Source organism: Natator depressus, chromosome 1, assembly GCF_965152275.1.
Source record: "Natator depressus isolate rNatDep1 chromosome 1, rNatDep2.hap1, whole genome shotgun sequence".
NCBI classification, from domain to species: Eukaryota; Metazoa; Chordata; order Testudines; family Cheloniidae; genus Natator; species Natator depressus.
In genome coordinates, this window is record NC_134234.1 from 39,252,065 (window position 1) to 39,270,230 (window position 18,166).

Sequence of the window (18,166 nt, forward strand, 5' to 3'; positions counted from 1 at the left end):
CTTCTCATTCCCGATCGCCAGACCCTCGGTACTGCTCGAGGTGCTCTAGGCGTCGATTGCTGGATCCCTGCTGTCGATCTGCCGAGCTCCACCGCTGGCGTCGGAGCAGCTGTTGTCGCGACTCTGATACCCGGTACTGGTCCTCCTGTAGTGAGCGGCATGGAAGCCATCAGGAGGACAACTCCGAAGCCTCATCAGCACCACGGTGGTCCCCGGGGCGTCACTCACCCTCTTTGGATGAAGAGGAAGAGGCATCAGGCCCTTTGAACCAGTCGCTCTCAGCCAAGCACGGAGGAGTTGCTCTGGTATTGCCAGCCGGTGCTTGGCCCCAGGGCCAGTGGTCTCCCCCCTGGCAGTTCTGGAACCCATGGGGCTTCCATGGGCACCGGGGACTCTAGTCCAGTGCTCTGTGTCAGGCACGTCAGACAGGAGATCAGCGACCATCTCCCACCTTCCCCCGGCATCGGACATGGGGTTAGAGCGCGGTGCCCAGGAGCCTCCTACTGGGGCGGAGGCTAATCCAGAGGTAGAAGTCTCACCCACCCTTCCCCCCACCTCATCATCATCATTGCCCGATGAGGCAGTGGCAGGACCATCCCAGTCGATTTTTCTGGATGAAGCTGTGGCACACCAGAAGCTGTTTAAGAGGGTGGCGGCAGCAAGCCTGGGCTTACAGGCGGAGGAGTTAGCGGAACCCCCCAATGGCCTGTTCGACATCCTGGCCACGGTAGCCCCATCCAGGGTGGTACTTCCTGTATATGAGGGGATGGCAAAGCTGGTCAGAGCCCTCTGGCAAACCCCTTCCTCCCTCCTGCCCATTTCTGGGCAGGCGGAGAGGAAGTACTATGTCCCTGCTACGGGATCTGAATATTTGTACACTTACCCTGCCCCAAACTCCCTCGTATCTGCAGTCAATGAGAGACACAGACAGGGACAACCCGGCCCTACTCCCAAGAATAAAGATGGCAAGAGGCTTGATTTGTTTGGGAGGAAGGTTCATTAATCTGCCAGCCTCCAGGTCACAGTGGCTAACCACTAGGCCCTCCTTGGCAGATATGATTTTAATGTTTGGCAGTCTATCACCAAGTTCACAGACGTGCTGCCCGAGGAGTCCAAGACAGAGTTAAAATCATAGAATATTAGGGTTGGAAGAGACCTCAGGAGATCATCTAATACAATCCCTTGCTCAAAGCTAGGAGTTCCTGGCTATCCTTGCGGGGGGGAGTGGTGGCGAGGACCTCCCTCCAGGCCATGTCAGATGCAGCGGACTCGGCCACGAAGTCCCTGGTCACGGTGGTGGCGATGAGACGGGCATCATGGCTGATGGCTTCTGGGCTGGCCACAGAAGCCCAACTCTCACTACAGGACCTCCCTTTTGACAGCCTTGCCCTGTTGGTGGAGCAGACGGACACAAAATTACATAGGCTAAAGAACTCTAGGGCTACCCTTTAGTCCCTTGGCCTCTACATGCCAGCCCCTGCTAGAAAGAGGTTCAAGCTACAGCGACCTCATAGACCTGCCAGTCAGGTGAGATCAGAACCCTATCATAAGAAGAGCAAGGGCTACATGCGCCACCATGGCCACCAGACAGGCTCAGCCTCACAGCCAGGCTCATCCTACTTCCCTCAAGGGAACAAGCGGGCATTTTGAAGGTGCGCCCGAAGGCGACATCCCAGACTTCAAGCTGGATCCTCCTCCTCTTTGTTTTGCCAACCGCCTTTCTTTTTTCCTCCCCGCTTGGACCACAATAACTACGGACTGGTGGGTCCTCAGCACGGTGGCAGTGGGGTATACTCTGCAGTTTATTTCTATCCTCCCTTCCACTCCCCTTCCCTGTTCCTCTGCCGGACCCTTCTCACCAGCAGCTGCTCAGACAGGAGGTACAGGCCCTTATACAAGTCAGAGCAGTGGAGGAAGTACCTGTGCATTGAAAGGGAAAGGGGTTCTTTCTGTTCCCGGTATTTTCTCATTCCGAAGGCCAAAGGCACTCTCCGCTCCATTCTGGACCTGTGGGACCTCAACAGATATCTCAAGAAGTTGAAGTTTCGCATGGTCTCCCTGGCCTCCATCATCCCTTCCATGGATCCGGGAGACTGGTATCCCACTCTCGATTTGAAGGATGCCTATTTTCATATATAAATATTCCCAGGGCACAGATGTTTTCTGGTGGGGACCGCTCACTACCAGTTTATGGTACTTCCCTTTGGCCTTGCAACAGCGCCAAGGGTGTTTACCAACTGCATGTCCGTTGTGGCCACTTACCTCAGACTTCGGGGTATCCAGATCTACCTGTATCTCGATGACTGGCTCATCAAGGGCTGCTCCAAGTCCAGTGCAATGTCAAAGTGCTCCAGGACTCGTGCCCAACTCTGGGCCTGTTGATAAACAAGCAAAAGTCCACGTTTGTCCCAGTCCAGAGGATAGAGTTAATCGGTGCAGTGCTAGACTCTACCGATGCCAGGATGTTTCTACCGCAGGACAGGTTTGACTCGATGTCAAAGCTAATTACCGACCTCTTCATGCACCAGATCACCATAGTCAGAGTCTGTGTCAGGCTTCTAGGCCACATGGAAGCATGCACCTATGTGGTCCACCAAGCAAGGCTCAAAATGCATCCCCTCCAGCTGTGGCTGGCAAAGGCCTACTCCCCGTCCAGCGATCACCTGGACAAGGTTGTTGGGATCCCGCGCAGCATACTCACTTCCTTAAAGTGGTGGTCCAACCCAAAGGGGTGATGGCAGGAGTGCCATTTGCAAATCCTCTGCCTGGGGTCTCGCTGATATTGAATGCCTCAGACCTCGGATGGGGGGCACATCTTGGGACAATGCAGATCCAGGGAACTTGGTCCCCGGAGGAACGTGTGCTGCACATATACGTCAAAGAGCTCAGGGCCATCCCCCTAGCTTGCGGGGTCTTCCTCTCCCCAGTTGTCTGGTCAAGTGCTGCAAGTCCTGACAGACAACACAACCTTCATGTTCTGTGTGAACAGACAAGGGAGTGTGTGATCATCGGCTCTTTGTCAGGAAGCCGTCCATCTGTGGGATTTCTGTATCCAGCACAGAATCCATATGAAGGCAGCGCATCTCAGTGGCTTTCACAACATACTGGCAGACCACCTCAGCAGGTCCTTTTGCTCTCACCTTGAGTGGGTGCTCCATCTCAAGGATGCCCGGATTATCTTCCGCAGGTGGGGGGCTCCCCGAGTGGACCTGGTTGCCACCAAACAGAACAAGAAATGTCAATGTTTCTGCTCCCTGCAGGGTCTATGTGAGTGCACCCTTTCAGACGTGTTTCTCCTGTCATGGGCAGAGGATCTGCTGTATGCTTTCCCACCGATCCCTCTGTTGTCAAATGTTTGGCTGAGTGTGTGTTCTCCCTGTGTGCTGTTCCACCTCTGCGCAGATAGGTGACACTGCAGACCTTGAGCGAACCATGCAATGACCACAAAATCCGGGTGCAAAGGCGCCCGGCCAGGTTTATTGTCGATACAGCACAGTAATAGCACCTGGCAGGCTCTACAAAGATACTAAGACATGTATGCCTGTGACAATAAATGCAGCTCAGTCAGTGACAGGACTTCCAACTGCTCTCTAGGCTGGCCAGAGACACTCCTTCTGAGGTACATCTTAATACACAGATACAAACAAATTACGTATTGCCCCTTACGTATCAGGGTGCCACCCATTACCTTGTACATGTTGGTTTGATCAAAACATTTCTATTCATCATGCTGTCATCCTGACCTTATCCTTAAGATGGCCCAGCATGTTCCTATTATTTTTGGGGAATGTACTGGTATCGAGGTGTTCTGGTACCACCCTTCTGGAATGTGCTTCTGTGAGTGCTTTGTGCCTCGCATCTCCTAGGAATATGTGTTTCTGCAATATCAGCCCTGTTCTTGCCAGATTCTGTGAGCAAAGCCTGCCTCTTGCTCTCAGCTTAACTTCGCTTTATACTGTATCAGCAAAGTTTTGACTACTTTAGCCCAGGCCTCTTACCAGGCTCTGATACATGGGCTTATGTTTCAGGCCCTCTTCTTACTACACCCTCTTATCAGCAGAGTCCTGTCAAAGATCAAGAGGGACAAAGTCATGGTCGCCCCAGTGTGGCCTCGCCAACGCGGGTAAGGCACGCTCATGGACCTAGCTGTAGCCACCATGTGGCCACTGCCTGAATGCCTGGATCTCCTGTCCCAGGACCATGGTCAGCTCCTGCACCTGAACCTCACCCCGCTTCACCTCACTGCTTAGCTGCTGTGTGGCTAAAGCCAGAGGGGCAGGCCTGCTCCAGTCTAGCGCAGCAGATTCTCTTGGAAAGTAGGAAGCCCTCGATTAGAGCTACGTACCTGGCTAAATGGAAGCGGTTCTCCTGCTGGGCGGCGGAGCAGGGTATCTGTCCAACCCAGTCATCTCCCCAATCCATCCTGGATTACCTGCTCCAGTTGAAGAATCAGGGTCTCGCTTTCTCCTCTATCAAGGTCTTCTTGGTGGCCATATCAGCGTTCCACCTGCATATTCAAAGTCGATCAGTGTTTTCACATGATGTGATGGTCAGGTTCCTGAAGGGCCTGGAAAGGCTCTTTCTGCCGATCAGATACCCGGTTCCCCAATGGGATCTCAGCCTGGCCCTCTCGAGGCTCACTGGCTCCACCCTTTGAGCCTTTGGCCTCATGCTCCTTCTCTCATCTCTAGTGGAAGGTGGCTTTTCTGGTGGCCATTATCTCAGCAAGGAGGGTCTCTGAACTGAGGGCCCTCACATCGGAGCCACCATATGCCATCTTTTACAAAGACAAGGTACAAGTGCGGCCCCATCTGGCCTTTCTGCCCAAGGTAGTGTCGTCCTTCCTCGTCAACCAGGACATCATCTCGGTGTTCTGCCCCAAGCTGCACTCCTCTAGCGAGGAAAGGCGGCTACACATGTTGGATGTTTGACGTGTACTGGCTTTCTATCTGGAGTGCACCAAGCTATTCCACAGATTGAGTCCGCTTTTCGTAGCAACAGAGGAAAGAATGAAAGGCCTTCGTGTGTCCTCTCAGACTATCTCAAACTGGATCACCTCCTGGCATGCATACCTGCTATGAGCTGGCTCAGACCCAGCCACCGTCGATTGTGAAAGACCACTCGACCAGAGTGCAAGCATCCTTGGCGGCCTCCCTAGCCCATGTCCCTATCCAGGACATCTGGAGGGCCATGACATGGTCTTCAGTGCACACATTTACCATGCATTAGGCCATCACCCAGCAGGCCAGAGATGACGCTGGGTTCAGCAGGGCTGTGTTGCAGTCTATACATCCATGAACTCCTCCCTGTCTCTGGTGGTACTGCTTGGGAGTCACCTAGAATGGAATGGACATGAGCAAGCACTTTAAGAAGAAAAGACAGTTACCTTTTTTTGTAACTGGTATTCTTCGAGATGTGTTGCTTATGTCTATTCCATGACCTGCCCTCCTTCCTCACTGTCGGAGTTCCCATCAAGAAGAAACTGAGGGTGGGAGGAGCCGGCGGCGCCCCTTATACTGCAGCGTATCTGCGCCACTCCAGAGATAGCCAGAGCCAATCCCCTACAGATACTACTGAGGGGAAAAACTTTCAGCACTGGTGCATGTGGCGAGCTCACTCACCTAGAGTGGAATAGACATAAGCAGCACATCTGGAAGAGCACCAGTTACAAAAAATGTAATTGTAACTGTCCTTTCTTCCCCCAGTTTTACTGTAGTATCTCTTCTGTCCCCTCCTTCTCTCCTCCTCTTCCCCCACCGGACCCACACACTGTCTTGTCCAAAGCTGGAAAAGTAAACACCAACTCACAGTGTCAGTTCAAAATTCAGCAACAGAACTAACACTTTTTCTCTCTGCTAAGAAGGATTGTTTGACAAAATAAGAGAGACTAACGATATCTCTCTGTAAAAGAGACTTTGATAAGTTTTTATTGTTTTGCATAATCATTCAATTTCAAAATGCCTTTTTTATCCTTTTTCTTTTGCACATCCTATTTAATATGTTTCCGAACTCTCCAACCTTTGGCATGAATTTTCTAGCATGTTTGCCATAGGACTGTGGAGGCCAAGATCTCTGTACTCAAAAATCCAAAGAATGGCTAATTTGTTAGTGTTTCGCTGTGACCCTGTCACTGCACTATCTTTGACTCAGCCCACTAATTCCATTTAAATCAACACAATGAGGTGAAAGTTGTACCCATTGTTTACCCACCTGTGCAGAATGAGGGGTGCTAACCTCCCAGTGGCAGCCTTTCTCCTTTCACTGAAACCCATGATATGTTTAGCCCACATAGGGCAGTAAGCGGGTTCCTTATGCCACCGTGCTCCCTTTTATGACAAGGATTTGGCCCTAAATGCATACTGTGGATATGTGGTAACGGGTATCTAATTTGATTTATTACTTAGGCCATCAGGAGCAAGCTGGCTCATATTGAATCCTATAAAGGAGGAAATGAATGGAGTAGAGAAGCAAAGGAAAGATTTGAAGAAATGACTCAAGCTAAATTTATGCTGTGCTCAGTCATTAGTAAGTTATCAGTAGTGTGTCTATTACATAACTAATATTGTTTAATTATAAATAATCATTGTGCATATTCAGATCATCGCATATCAAATAAAGTAAATACTTTCATATGTTAAATGAGAGAAATCCACTCTATTATAATTACTCCCCCTCAAGTTTGCTGATAGATCTGTCCTTTTACCAAAGAATCATAGAATATCAGGGTTGGAAGGGACCTCAGGAGGTCATCTAGTCCAACCCCCTGCTCAAAGTAGAACCAATCCCCAATTAAATCGTCCCAGCCAGGGCTTTGTTAAGCCTGACCTTAAAACCTGACCTTAAAAAAATAAGCAAAAAGAAAAGGAGTACTCGTGGCACCTTCGAGACTAACAAATTTATTTGAGCATAAGCTTTGCATCCGATGAAGTGAGCTGTAGCTCACGAAAGCTTATGCTCAAATAAATTTGTTAGTCTCTAAGGTGCCACAAGTACTCCTTTTCGTTTTGCGGATACAGACTAACGTGGCTGCTACTCTGAAACCTAAAAAAATAAGAACATTCATATTTGCAGTAAGTAACGTGATTGGCTGAGAGTTTCCAAATGTAATGTAATTGCAATGAAACTTTATAGACTTGAAAGCCAAATTACAACACCATTTATGCCTTCAGTTACATGTGGGCAATGTGAGTGTTAAGTGGTGTAAACACTGGTTTGCATTAATGTGTAGGGTTTAATTTCAGAGATGCTTATTATTCATGGCTTTCGCTATCCACAGGAGGAGGTTTGGGTGATCAGCTCCTCTGAAACAGTCCAATACTATGTGCTGCTGAATTTCAAATCATGTCTGTTCTGTGGGATTTTTCCCATTATTGTTTTTGGTAAAGTGTAACTTTATGTGAGATGGGAATTCTTATATAAGTCAGTACCAAAAAATTAATGTGGAAACTGCCTAATAAATGAAGCTTTGAGCAATAGTTAGCTGTTAGGTCATAATGTTGTAGAAGCCACCAAAAAAAAATTTTAATGGATCTGGGTGTAAAGTTGGGACTGTCTAAAGAATTTGCGTTAAAACTGGATGTGGTTTTTATTTTGCAGATCAGACCTTAGTAGATTTAAATTTTTCAATGTTCTCTCTGCCTCTACCCACCTGTACACCCTCTCTCACCCCTCAGACAACAAACTTTCTCAATGTTGTCGTTACTGGACACTTTTTAAATTAAGCTTTATCTTTATCTGTTTTGGAGGTGTATCACGAGATAATGTTCTATCGGTTGAACTCTTTGACTCCCCAGATGTTCTTGGAAAGAGATCCTCTAGTCTCAACAGTCAGCTAGTTAAAGAAGAGCTAGCATCTTATGTGCTAGGGCAAGTATTCTATTTATAATCTACTGTTGTGTGTGTGTGTGTGTGTGGTGTGGGGGAGATTGGAATTGTCTGAGTCTGGATTTTCCAGCTGACATTGATGACATTGTCTATACGTTAATAAAACACTATTGTTAAGCAAAAATGCAACAGCTAGAGATTTATACTTTTTGATGAGTGTTTTTGAGTAGTCTTTAACTAGACGAAAAATAGCAGGTTAAGGTATTGGAGGTAAACGTTAACTATATAGGTGTTTCATCCTAGTCTTAAATGCTAATTGAATTAAGATCATTTAAATATGTTACAAAGTCTCAGTTTTCTTGGTAAAAACATAAATAATTTATAAGAAAGCCACTAAACAAAAATGTTTTCTAATAGAAATAGTCATTTTAGTTACTTCTTGGGGAAGTGACTAGATGGATTGTCATCTGCCAGGGTATAAGTGTATCTATAGATCATAGCAGAGTAAACATTTTCTGTATATTGGCCAAATTCGTTAATTTGTGTTACATAAGTTAGGCACCTAAATGGAATTAATTTAACTTCACACAACAAAGTTATTTATTTTTTCGCCATTTGACTATTTACTGCTGCTGTAGTTCAGCAAGTGGACATGCTCCTGGAATTTGCTGTGAAGCTACATATGAAATTGTATTGTATTACTGTGACCGTGGTTGCTGGAGGGGCCAAACTGAGACTGCTCACTCAGGGCAAACTTGAAAGAATGGGGCAGACGATCCCCAGAACTGGTGGTTTATTCTAATAATTAGATTCACCAAGCCAGTAATCAAACAGCTTCTATAATACCTTACTGATTACCAAGAAATGAAAAATACAGCTGTCCTTAAGCAATCCAGTCCTGGGTTCCCACCCAGACAGCCAACTCAAATATGGTGAGGATTACTTAAAAACTTATTCACCATGTATAAAGTTGTACCAATCCCAGGAGATCAGACACATTACCCATCAGTTCAATGAATATTTCAGATCTTAACCAAATACACGCTTACAGCGAATTCTTATTAACTAATCTAAGATTTAAAAAAAAAAAAAAGAGTACTGTGGTTAAAGATCATTATACATACAGAAATGAATAAAGTTTTTATGTCAGTTTCATTGGAGAGATGGCGAGGTTGCTGAGTTATGAAAGTCTATCTGGAATCAATTTAAAAGTTATAGTCCAATAGGCAGTCCATGTGTAGAGTTTGTTCAGATTCTTCCATGAGAATTAGCAGGGATAATCCAAGGTACTTGGAGACCTCAGTCTCACAGTTTGAACTTCCCTTGATAAAGGTTAATGAGATCTGTGGTGGTAAGGATCAGTCCCGAATTTTCCTTTTATAGTTCTCTAGTGGGCTAATAGCCTCTTGACAGCAGATAACACAGCAGGCATTCCTTCGATGAAGAATAGGTAATGCACGTTGTTGCTTTGAAGTAAAATCCCTATTTCCCAAGTGCACTCATTAGCATATGGTAATTAACCATTCAAGCTGTTCATTGATAGTTTACTACAAACTTGAAAGAGAAATAAAGACAATATTATAACATCACACATTTAATCTAATTGCTAATATTCCCTTTTAATCCCTGAATCAATAGAATATAGTAACAGACAGGAACAGAAGTTTGTCATCTACAAACTAATGAGATCACATTGTTAACTTCTAACAGATATAGGTAAACACAGACAAATACGATTTGTATTTACTTCTAATTCTCTAACAATATAGGTTTACATTTCAAAGCTCTAGTCTATCTAACATGGCTTTGTTAGCTATTTACAAGAAATGTCCCTGTTTACCATTTCAGTAATTTTCTTATGTCCCTAAAGGTTGATTTTTAGGTCACTTAGCCTGCTGGTTGTTTAACCCTTGCTCAGTGTCACAATTACCTACCAAAAAGCAAGATAGCAATATGGCCATTTTTTTTCTTCCCTCCTTTTCCATTTGAATTTTTCACTTGATTTTTGTCTCTTTTTAGCTGGCATTGTTTCCCTAGTGTATATAAACCTTATTAACTGTAACCTATTATTTATGCAGCTCATTTGTCATAATTTTTCCATTCTGACTGGAATTTCCATTAGTGAAGATAAATGTATGTAATAAAAAAAGTGGTCAGTGGTGCAAACTGACCATTAAATTATCCAAATACACCCAAATGTTAAATACAATACTGACTATAGCAAGATAGCTGATAGAAGTTTGTTTCCTCTATAACTAAAACTATGTTACAAGTTCATTCGGACAGAATACCTTCTTGTTGGTTGTTATAACCTTAATACATATTCTTCACAACTCGGAGATAGATGTAGTTTCATTTTTAGAAGGTACACACTATGCATTTTTAAATGATTTATTTTGAAAACTTTTCAGATTAGTTTTACAGCTATATCAGAAAATGAATGATTGTTTGGTTATTTCATTTACCAAAGGTAATTGAAGCAGACATTTATGAAGTCATTGGGAGGTGAACTATCTCCAATTCAGCAGGTTAATCATTAATATTTGGAGGATTTTCTTGCCATGCTGTATTAGGAGGAGAACATCACCAGACAGACGATTAAATTGTTTTATTTAACTAAAACAACAATGTTATGTATTCTGGATTTTTTTTCTTCAACAGCAAACCTATAATATCTTAACAAAACAAGCATATGAATTTTTTAATTTAGTTAAACATTCAAGTTTTTTTTAAAATCATGTTTGTTTTTGTTAAAATTATTTTTAACAAACAGTTAAATGAAATTTAAAAAAAAATTAAATCGACTGTGTCAGCCAGGTCAACATGAGAAACTTAAAATATTGGCTTCCTCAGCTAACTCAGTCGTCTTCATCTTCATTTTCCTGTTTGTTCATAATGTGGAAAAGAAAAACAAGCTTTCCTGCTTTTTCAGGTCCCAAACAATTTCTCAATTTGGAATGAATTAGTCCAAAGGAAGAAAATATTCTTTCTGCACCGGCAGAAGAAGCTACTGCTGTTAAAAGTGAGATTATCACTGAATCCAAGTGCATAAGTGACTTCCACCAGTTCACTGGTGGGACTTTCTTTAAAACATCATCAGCAAACATATATTTCTTGAATGGTTCACCCTTAGCTCTGAAGTTTATTATAGTTGGCATTATAGAGGGATGATTGCTGGATGTCCATGTCATAGGCAACTCCTCTTCTTCAGCAGCAGTTAAGGTTTGACCCTGATACAGAGTATTGAGAATATTTGCAAGAAAATGAGCTGGCGATAGTGCTTGTCCCATTCGTTTTTTTAACTCTTGTAATTTAACTCTGTCATTGCATATGTCTCTTTAAGATCTCACTCAGTTCCTTCCAGATTTCAACAGCATCAGAAATAAAACAGCTATTTCCCTGCATTTTGTTGAAGGCTACAGAAATAGGCTTCAGGGTACTCAACATGTGTTCAACATTTCTCTTAAGCCCAATGTTGAGAACTTTGGCTGTGACAGTGCCATCTATTTTTTTCACAATTTCATTCACAAACCGTTGTCAGATTAGGCCAGTTCTTGATATAGTGCTCAAAACAGTCCATTACTGAGTTCCATCGCACGTCTTGTGGGAGACTTAGCTTGGTTCCTCCCACTTTTTTCAGAGCAGCTGCTGCAAAGTGGTTGTTACAGAAGTATTTTTCAATTTCAACAACATTAGCCTTTATTTCTGGAACACTGAAGTCTTTGGCTGGGAGGTACATCAAATGAGTACTGCAACTGTATGTTACTAGCTTGGGACTCTCTTCTAAATAATTTCTTCTCATCTTGGATACATTTGCAGCATTGTCTGTGACCAAGCTGCATACAAGACATTTGAATTTTTTCCCCAAAGTTTGTTATAGCTTTTACTAATTGCTACTTGTAAGTATTCTGCTCTGTGTGCATTTCCTGATGTATCAGTTGTTTCTGTAAGGAATACATTCCCTTTTTCTGTTGTCACACAAGCACATACAACAGGATCATTGTGGACATTGCTCCACCCATCAAGATTCAGGTTAATAATTTTACCCTCTAGACCTTTTGCACACTGCTCAATTTCTCTTTCATACACTTTTATCCAGCAATTTGCCTGTGACATCTGCTCTGTTGGGTGGACTGTATCCTGGTCTTAACGACTCAGCCATGTTAATGAAGTGTGGGTTCTCAATCATACGGAAAGGAGAGTTTGTTGCATAAACATATCGGGCAATTTTTTCATCAATTACCTCTTTTTGTAATCTGCTGGTTCTTATCACCAATTTATCTATCGTTGTTTCTGGACGATGGAGGTTTATTTATTTATTGCTGCAGGTGATACTGTGGCTCTGTGACATACACGATGTGACTGAAACACTGTCATTGGCAGATAACTCTGAAACTATAGAAAATGATGGTGATCTTGAAGGCAGATGGTCTTCAGAATCCTGTATGTTGAGTATGGATTCTCCTAAATAAAATAAGTCAATGGAGTGATTTAATTATTTTTAACATACTGCTCATTTAGTATTACTCATTGCATTCACTGACACTCAGTACTATTTTAAAGGTGAAATTGTAAAAAGATGATCTGCTTATTTTTGCTATTTATTTTTTATCACAACTACATCTAAAATGATAGTACTATAGAGTAACAAGTATCTTTTTTTCCTCAAACATGAGAATTCAAGAATATTGCAGAATGAAAGCATACAGTCCTTAAGAAAGAAGTATGAAATAAAAAAGTTTACCAACCTGAAGATCCTGCATGTTCAGACACGTTCCTTTCATCATCTTCAACACAGCTTCCTCCTGAGAAGGAACACTTCTCGTGATGTTGTTTCATTCGGGTAACCAGGCGTTGCATTTCTTTGTTGCACTGTTTGCATTTTGCACGCATGCCTGTCTTACCCACAGGTAGAGGAACTTCATTAAAATATTCCCAAACTGGATCTCTTTTACGGCCTGCTTCCATTATAGTTTTTCCCTTCTAGTGAGAGAATGGTATGGTAGATCTCCTATCAATGAAGGCTCAAGACTTCTGGAATATGCTGCTCAAACAATTTCACTTTTTCTTCTACTGCCTGTCCCTCCCTTCTCACATTTATCTCCAGACTTCTTCTGCTTTTCCAGATCTATTCTGCCCCCAACAATCTTCCATTCATTGAACTTTTTGAAACTTTGCACTTTTAGGGAGAGGTAAGTGTACACAGATTTGCAGGGGGAGAATAGGGTTGAGGTCTCTTATTTCTCACCTCTCTCTATATATTCATTAATTCATTTTATTTGTTTTAAAAACATTTTTGCTGTTAACAAGCGTGTTTTCTCTGGAAACACAAATCCACAGTTTGAGAACGGCAAAGCTCTAAGCATCTCTGATGGTATTTTCTAGACTGAGCACTGAGTCCCATTGGGTAGATAAAGATTAACCTAAATAATCTATACAGAAGCCCCTGGAACCCCATAAGTTTGGCTCCCTAATCTGTGAATTATTGGAACTCATTTACAAAACTGTTCTTAAAATTAAATGACTATATTGTCTCATACTATAGAATTAGAATTTATAATCCCTATTCCATGATGAGATATCTTTGAGCTATAATGTATCTTAATTAAAACTATCTTTAGATAGGTTTTTTTCCTCAAAAAGCATTTTATCAAAAAAATCAGATTTAAATAAAAAAATCAGATTTTTTAAAATTTATTTTTAAAAATCATTGTTTTTTATCCACCCGGATTTGGTGCTTGGGAGAAACTCTCACCTGGATTCTTCAAACACTTAGGCATACATTTAATTTTATATACTGTGAATAGTGCAGTTAACTTCTTTGAGTGCTTGCTTATGTCCATTCCATGCTAGATATGTGCATGCTGTGTGCACAGTTGCCAGAGATTTTTCCCGTAACGGTATCTGTAGGACCAGCTCTAGCACCCCCTGGAGCTGCCTGTGTATGTGCTGGTATAAGGGGTGCCACCAGTTCCACACCCTCTTAATTCCTTGTTACTGCCCGTGACAGTTGCTTGGAACAATCCTTCTTGCTCTTGCAAGGCTTCTTTCCCAGTGGTTTGGATTTTGTAGTATATTGATGTTAGTGTATATAGTGTGAATAGTGGTTCCTTTCGTCGAGGGACTTTCATCGTAGGGGCTGGGCATGCCCCAGTCCCCGGGGTTCAAAACGTGTGCCTCCTTTGGCAAGCCCATGGCAGTGAGAGACCCATACTCTAGCTGTCTAAGGTGCTTTGGGGAAATTCACATTAAGGAGAAGTGCCAGATCTGCAGGGACTTCAGATCACGCACTCAAAAAGATAGAGATATTCGTCTGAAGGCCTTACTGGTGGAGGCAGCCCTCAGACAATACTCAGAGCGAAGCTGCTTCAAATCGGCACCAAGGACTTTGGCTTCCGTGCAAAGAGCTCTACCAGCGCCATGCTTTTTCCAGCATCATTCTCCATTGCTTTTGCTAAGAAAGAAATATAAGAAACAGCATACCATGAGAGGGCATCCCCAGTGCCGAAGAAGGCAAAGCGGGGAGTGACTAGCACAGTGAGACCCCTGCCGGACCACTCATCATTCCCAGAACCCCTGTTGGCTCTGGCGACTCCTACTAAAGCACCAAGTCCAGTCCAGGACCCACCTCCAATTCCCAGGAGCAGTTGTGGGATTTCGTGCCCATGGGCCCCTTTGACTCCAGAAGCTTTCCAGGCAGCAAAGGATCTGATGTCTCTCTTGATCCCGCCCACCCCCCAAGGCTCCCCTCTAGCCAGGGCTACTGGGGAAAGAAGGGATCAAGGGGCAGAGAGCTCCATCATGGCACTGACCATCACGGCACCGTCCGGAGGAAAATCCTCCATGGTCCCAGGCCCGTCATCTGTTACTGGTTCCCTGGCACTGCCTGGAGGCGGAAGCAGTTACAGCGCCTCGATGGTCTCAGAGGGAAGAATACTCCTCGGAGTCCAAAAAGGAATCCTTTGCCCCACTGAAGAAGTACTGGTACCCAACTTATGCACAGGACTTTGGTACCGGCCCCAGAACCGCCGCTTGGCCACCAGCCAATGCAGTGGCAGTATTGGAACCTGTGGGGGTTTCCCCCAGTACCAGGGCCCCCTTCTCACTCTTCATACTCAGTAGTGTCCAAGAGGTGAGCCAGTTTTTTCCTCCCATCCAGCACCGGATCTTGACTCCAGTACTGACCCCGATACCGAGGTCCCAGAAGTGGCCCCAATGGAAGTGGTGCAGGTGAAGGAAGAAGCAGCAGCCCCTCCTCCGGCGCAAGCCTCTTCCTTGTCATCTCCTTGTCAGGCAGTCTCAGACCTTAGTAACCCGTTTCCACCGGATAACTTCAGGGCCCATAAAGAGCTCTTGAAGCAGGTTGCCACAAACTTGGGGCTGGGAAGTGGAGGAGCTGAAAGAGTCTGCGCACAGCTTAGTTAATATCCTGGCTGCAGTGGCGCTCTCCACAGTGGCTCTGCCAGTTAATGATGCGGTGTTGAGAGCTGCCAAGGCACTATAGCAGGACCCCTTTATCTCTGCTCCCTACCTCAAAAAGGGTGTAGAAGTAGTACTACGTACCAGCCAGTGGTTTTGAGTATCTGTACTCGCATTCCCCCCACACACACACACCCTGGGGTCCCTGGTGGTGTCAGCTGCAAATGAGTAGGACAGACAGGCAAGTCAAGTTCTAGTCTCAAAAATAAAGAGGCTAAGAGACTGGACCTGTTCGGCTGCAAGGTTTATTCGACGGGCAGCCTCCAGTTACGAATCTCTAACCAGCAGGCCCTGTTGTGAAGGTACAGTTTTAACCTGTGAGACTCAGTGGCCAAATTTTAAGGATTCCCTGCCTCAGGAGTTGAGGCAGGAGTTCATGGCCATCCTGGAAGAAAGCAAGATGGATGGCCAGGATGTCCCTCCAGGCGGTTCTGGGTGCAGCAAACTCTGCTGCCAGAACAATGCTGTCAGTGGTCACTAAGAGGCATTGTTCATGGCTCCAGTCATCTGGCCCCTCTCACAAAGTGCAACAATCTGTCCAGGGACCTCCCCTTCGAGAGTACTTCCCTGTTCTTTGAACAGACTGATTCCAAGCTTCATGACCTCAAAGACTTGAGGGCCACGCTTTGCTCCCTGGGTCTTTACATGACCCCAGCCTCCAGGAAGCATTTTCGGTCTCAGCAGCGTCCAGATTTCTAGTGCCTTCCAGGCAGGAGTCGTACAAAAGAAAGGAAAGAGTTGTAAACATTGTCATACCTTACCTTCTGCCTCAGCTTCACAGTCAGGCTCCCATAGATACTCCGGTGGGGCCAGGCAGGCATACCAGTCTTGATTCCGGATCCATCGCCCCGTTTGTTTTGAATCACCTGTTGCCCTTCCGCCCAGCATGGTCTTACATGATATTGGACCGTTCAGTGCTCAGCACTGTAACAGCTGGTTACACCCTCCAGTTTTCATCCACCCCTCCTTTCCAGCCCCCTCCCCTGTACCTCTTCAGGGACCCTTCTAACAATTTGAAAGATACTTATTTCCACATCTCCATCTTCCATGGACACAGGAGATTCCTCAAGTTTGTGGTGGGTCAAAGCCACTGCCAATTCACCACGCTTCCCTTTGGCCTGCCTGCAACCCCACATGTTTTCACAAAGTGTATGGTGGTGCTTGCAGCCTTTCTCAGACTTTGAGGTGTACAAGTCTACCTGTATCTCGACAACTGGCTGATCAAGGGCCGCTCGCAGGCTCAAGTTCAGCACAGCATTGGCATAGTGCGGGCCACCTTTCAGGCACTGGGTTTGTTAATAAATGAGCAAAAGTCAACTTTGGTCCCAGTTTAGAGAGTAAAGTTCATCGGGGCAGTGCTCAACTCCGCCAGGGCCTATTTACCAGAGGCCGGATTCCAAACTATGTTGGACCTGATTACCCAGGTCACAGCCCACCTGCTTACAACTGCCCAGGTTTGCCTCAAACTGTTGGGTCACATGGCAGCATGTACCTATGTGGTACAGTACACATGGCTATGCCTCAGACCCCTACAGTTGTGTCTGACTTTGGTCTACTCTCCAGGCAGACACAAATTGGACTCAGTACTCACTGTTCCACTGGCCACCCTGGCTCCACTGATTTGGTGGAGCGACCCGCATTCTGTAATAAAAGGGGGTACCCTTTGCCACACGATATCAGTCAGTAAGCCTGGTTTCGGACGCATCAGACCTAGGTGGGGAGCCCACCTCGACAGTCTCAGGGCTCGGCTTCTGGTCCAAGGAAGAACTCAGGGCATTATGCTTGGCTTGCCAGGTGTTCCTTCCCCAGATCTCAGGCAAGGTGGTGCGGGTCTTGAAAGACGACACTGCCTCAGTGTTTTACATCAACAAGCAGAGGGAAGCTCGACCTTCAGCCCCATGCCAAGAGATGGTTCCCACATGGCCGAGGTACCAAATATGGTACTCATTCCTAACAAAGCTAGCAAAGTCCCCACCAGTTACTTTTCAGCCCCTTCCTCACCTCTTCTCTCAGAACACCAGACAGATCCATCATCTGACCCTACAGGTTCTCCGACTCAAAGCTTGGCTCCTCGATGGTTCTAATGCATAGAAAACTCCTGCTCTGAGGCAGTGAAAGTGGTGCTGTTACATAGTAGAAAATCAGTAAAATCATCACACTTACGTACAAAAGTGGGAAAGATTCCAAATCTGGTGTAATTTGAAACAAATTACCTTGGCATCCTCTTCTCTCCCATTAATACTAGACTACATCCTAGAACTCAAGAAGATGGTACTATCTCTCAGTTCACTAAAAGTACACCTTACGGCCATAATGGCCTTCTACCAGTAAATAGAGGAATATTCAGTATTTACCTACTGGATGACAGAGATTCCTCAAGCGTATGAGTAATCTCTACCCACAAATCAGATGTCCCCCACAACCATGGGACCTTAATCTAACAGAGGTTTAACAAAGGCAACTTTTGAGCCCATGGCCACGTGCTCGCTTATGTATCTGTCCATGAAGACAGCATTCCTAGTGGTGAAATAGCAGTACTAACGGCACACCCTCCCTTCACAATTTTCTTTAAAGACAAGGTCACACTGAGACTGCTCCCAGAGTTCCTCCCCAAAGTAATCTTGTCCTTCCATACGAATCAACTTACTCACTTTCCCACCTTCTTCCCAAAGCCTCACCATGACAGAGAAGTAATATTACATACTCTTGATGTCAGGAAAGCTTTATAATTCTGTTTGGACAGAACAAAGTACTTCAGGAAATCTCCTAAACTGTTCTTCTCAATTGCAGACAGAGCCAAGGGATCCACAATATCAACTCAAAGGTTTCAGAGGGGTAGCCGTGTTAGTCTGTATCAACAAAA

The 18,166-nt window shown here is 44.9% G+C and overlaps 1 protein-coding gene across 1 annotated transcript in view; it reads left to right on the plus strand.

Annotated features, from left to right (window-relative positions):
• RNF17 (ring finger protein 17) overlaps nucleotides 1-18,166 on the plus strand; it is a 210,234-nt gene that overhangs the window by 102,011 nt on the left and 90,057 nt on the right. The window contains exons 22-24 of the mRNA XM_074957887.1: nucleotides 6,405-6,525; nucleotides 7,746-7,866; nucleotides 8,023-8,040. Of these exons, the coding sequence (XP_074813988.1) occupies nucleotides 6,405-6,525; nucleotides 7,746-7,866; nucleotides 8,023-8,040 (260 nt within the window). The remainder of the gene's footprint in view (nucleotides 1-6,404; nucleotides 6,526-7,745; nucleotides 7,867-8,022; nucleotides 8,041-18,166) is intronic.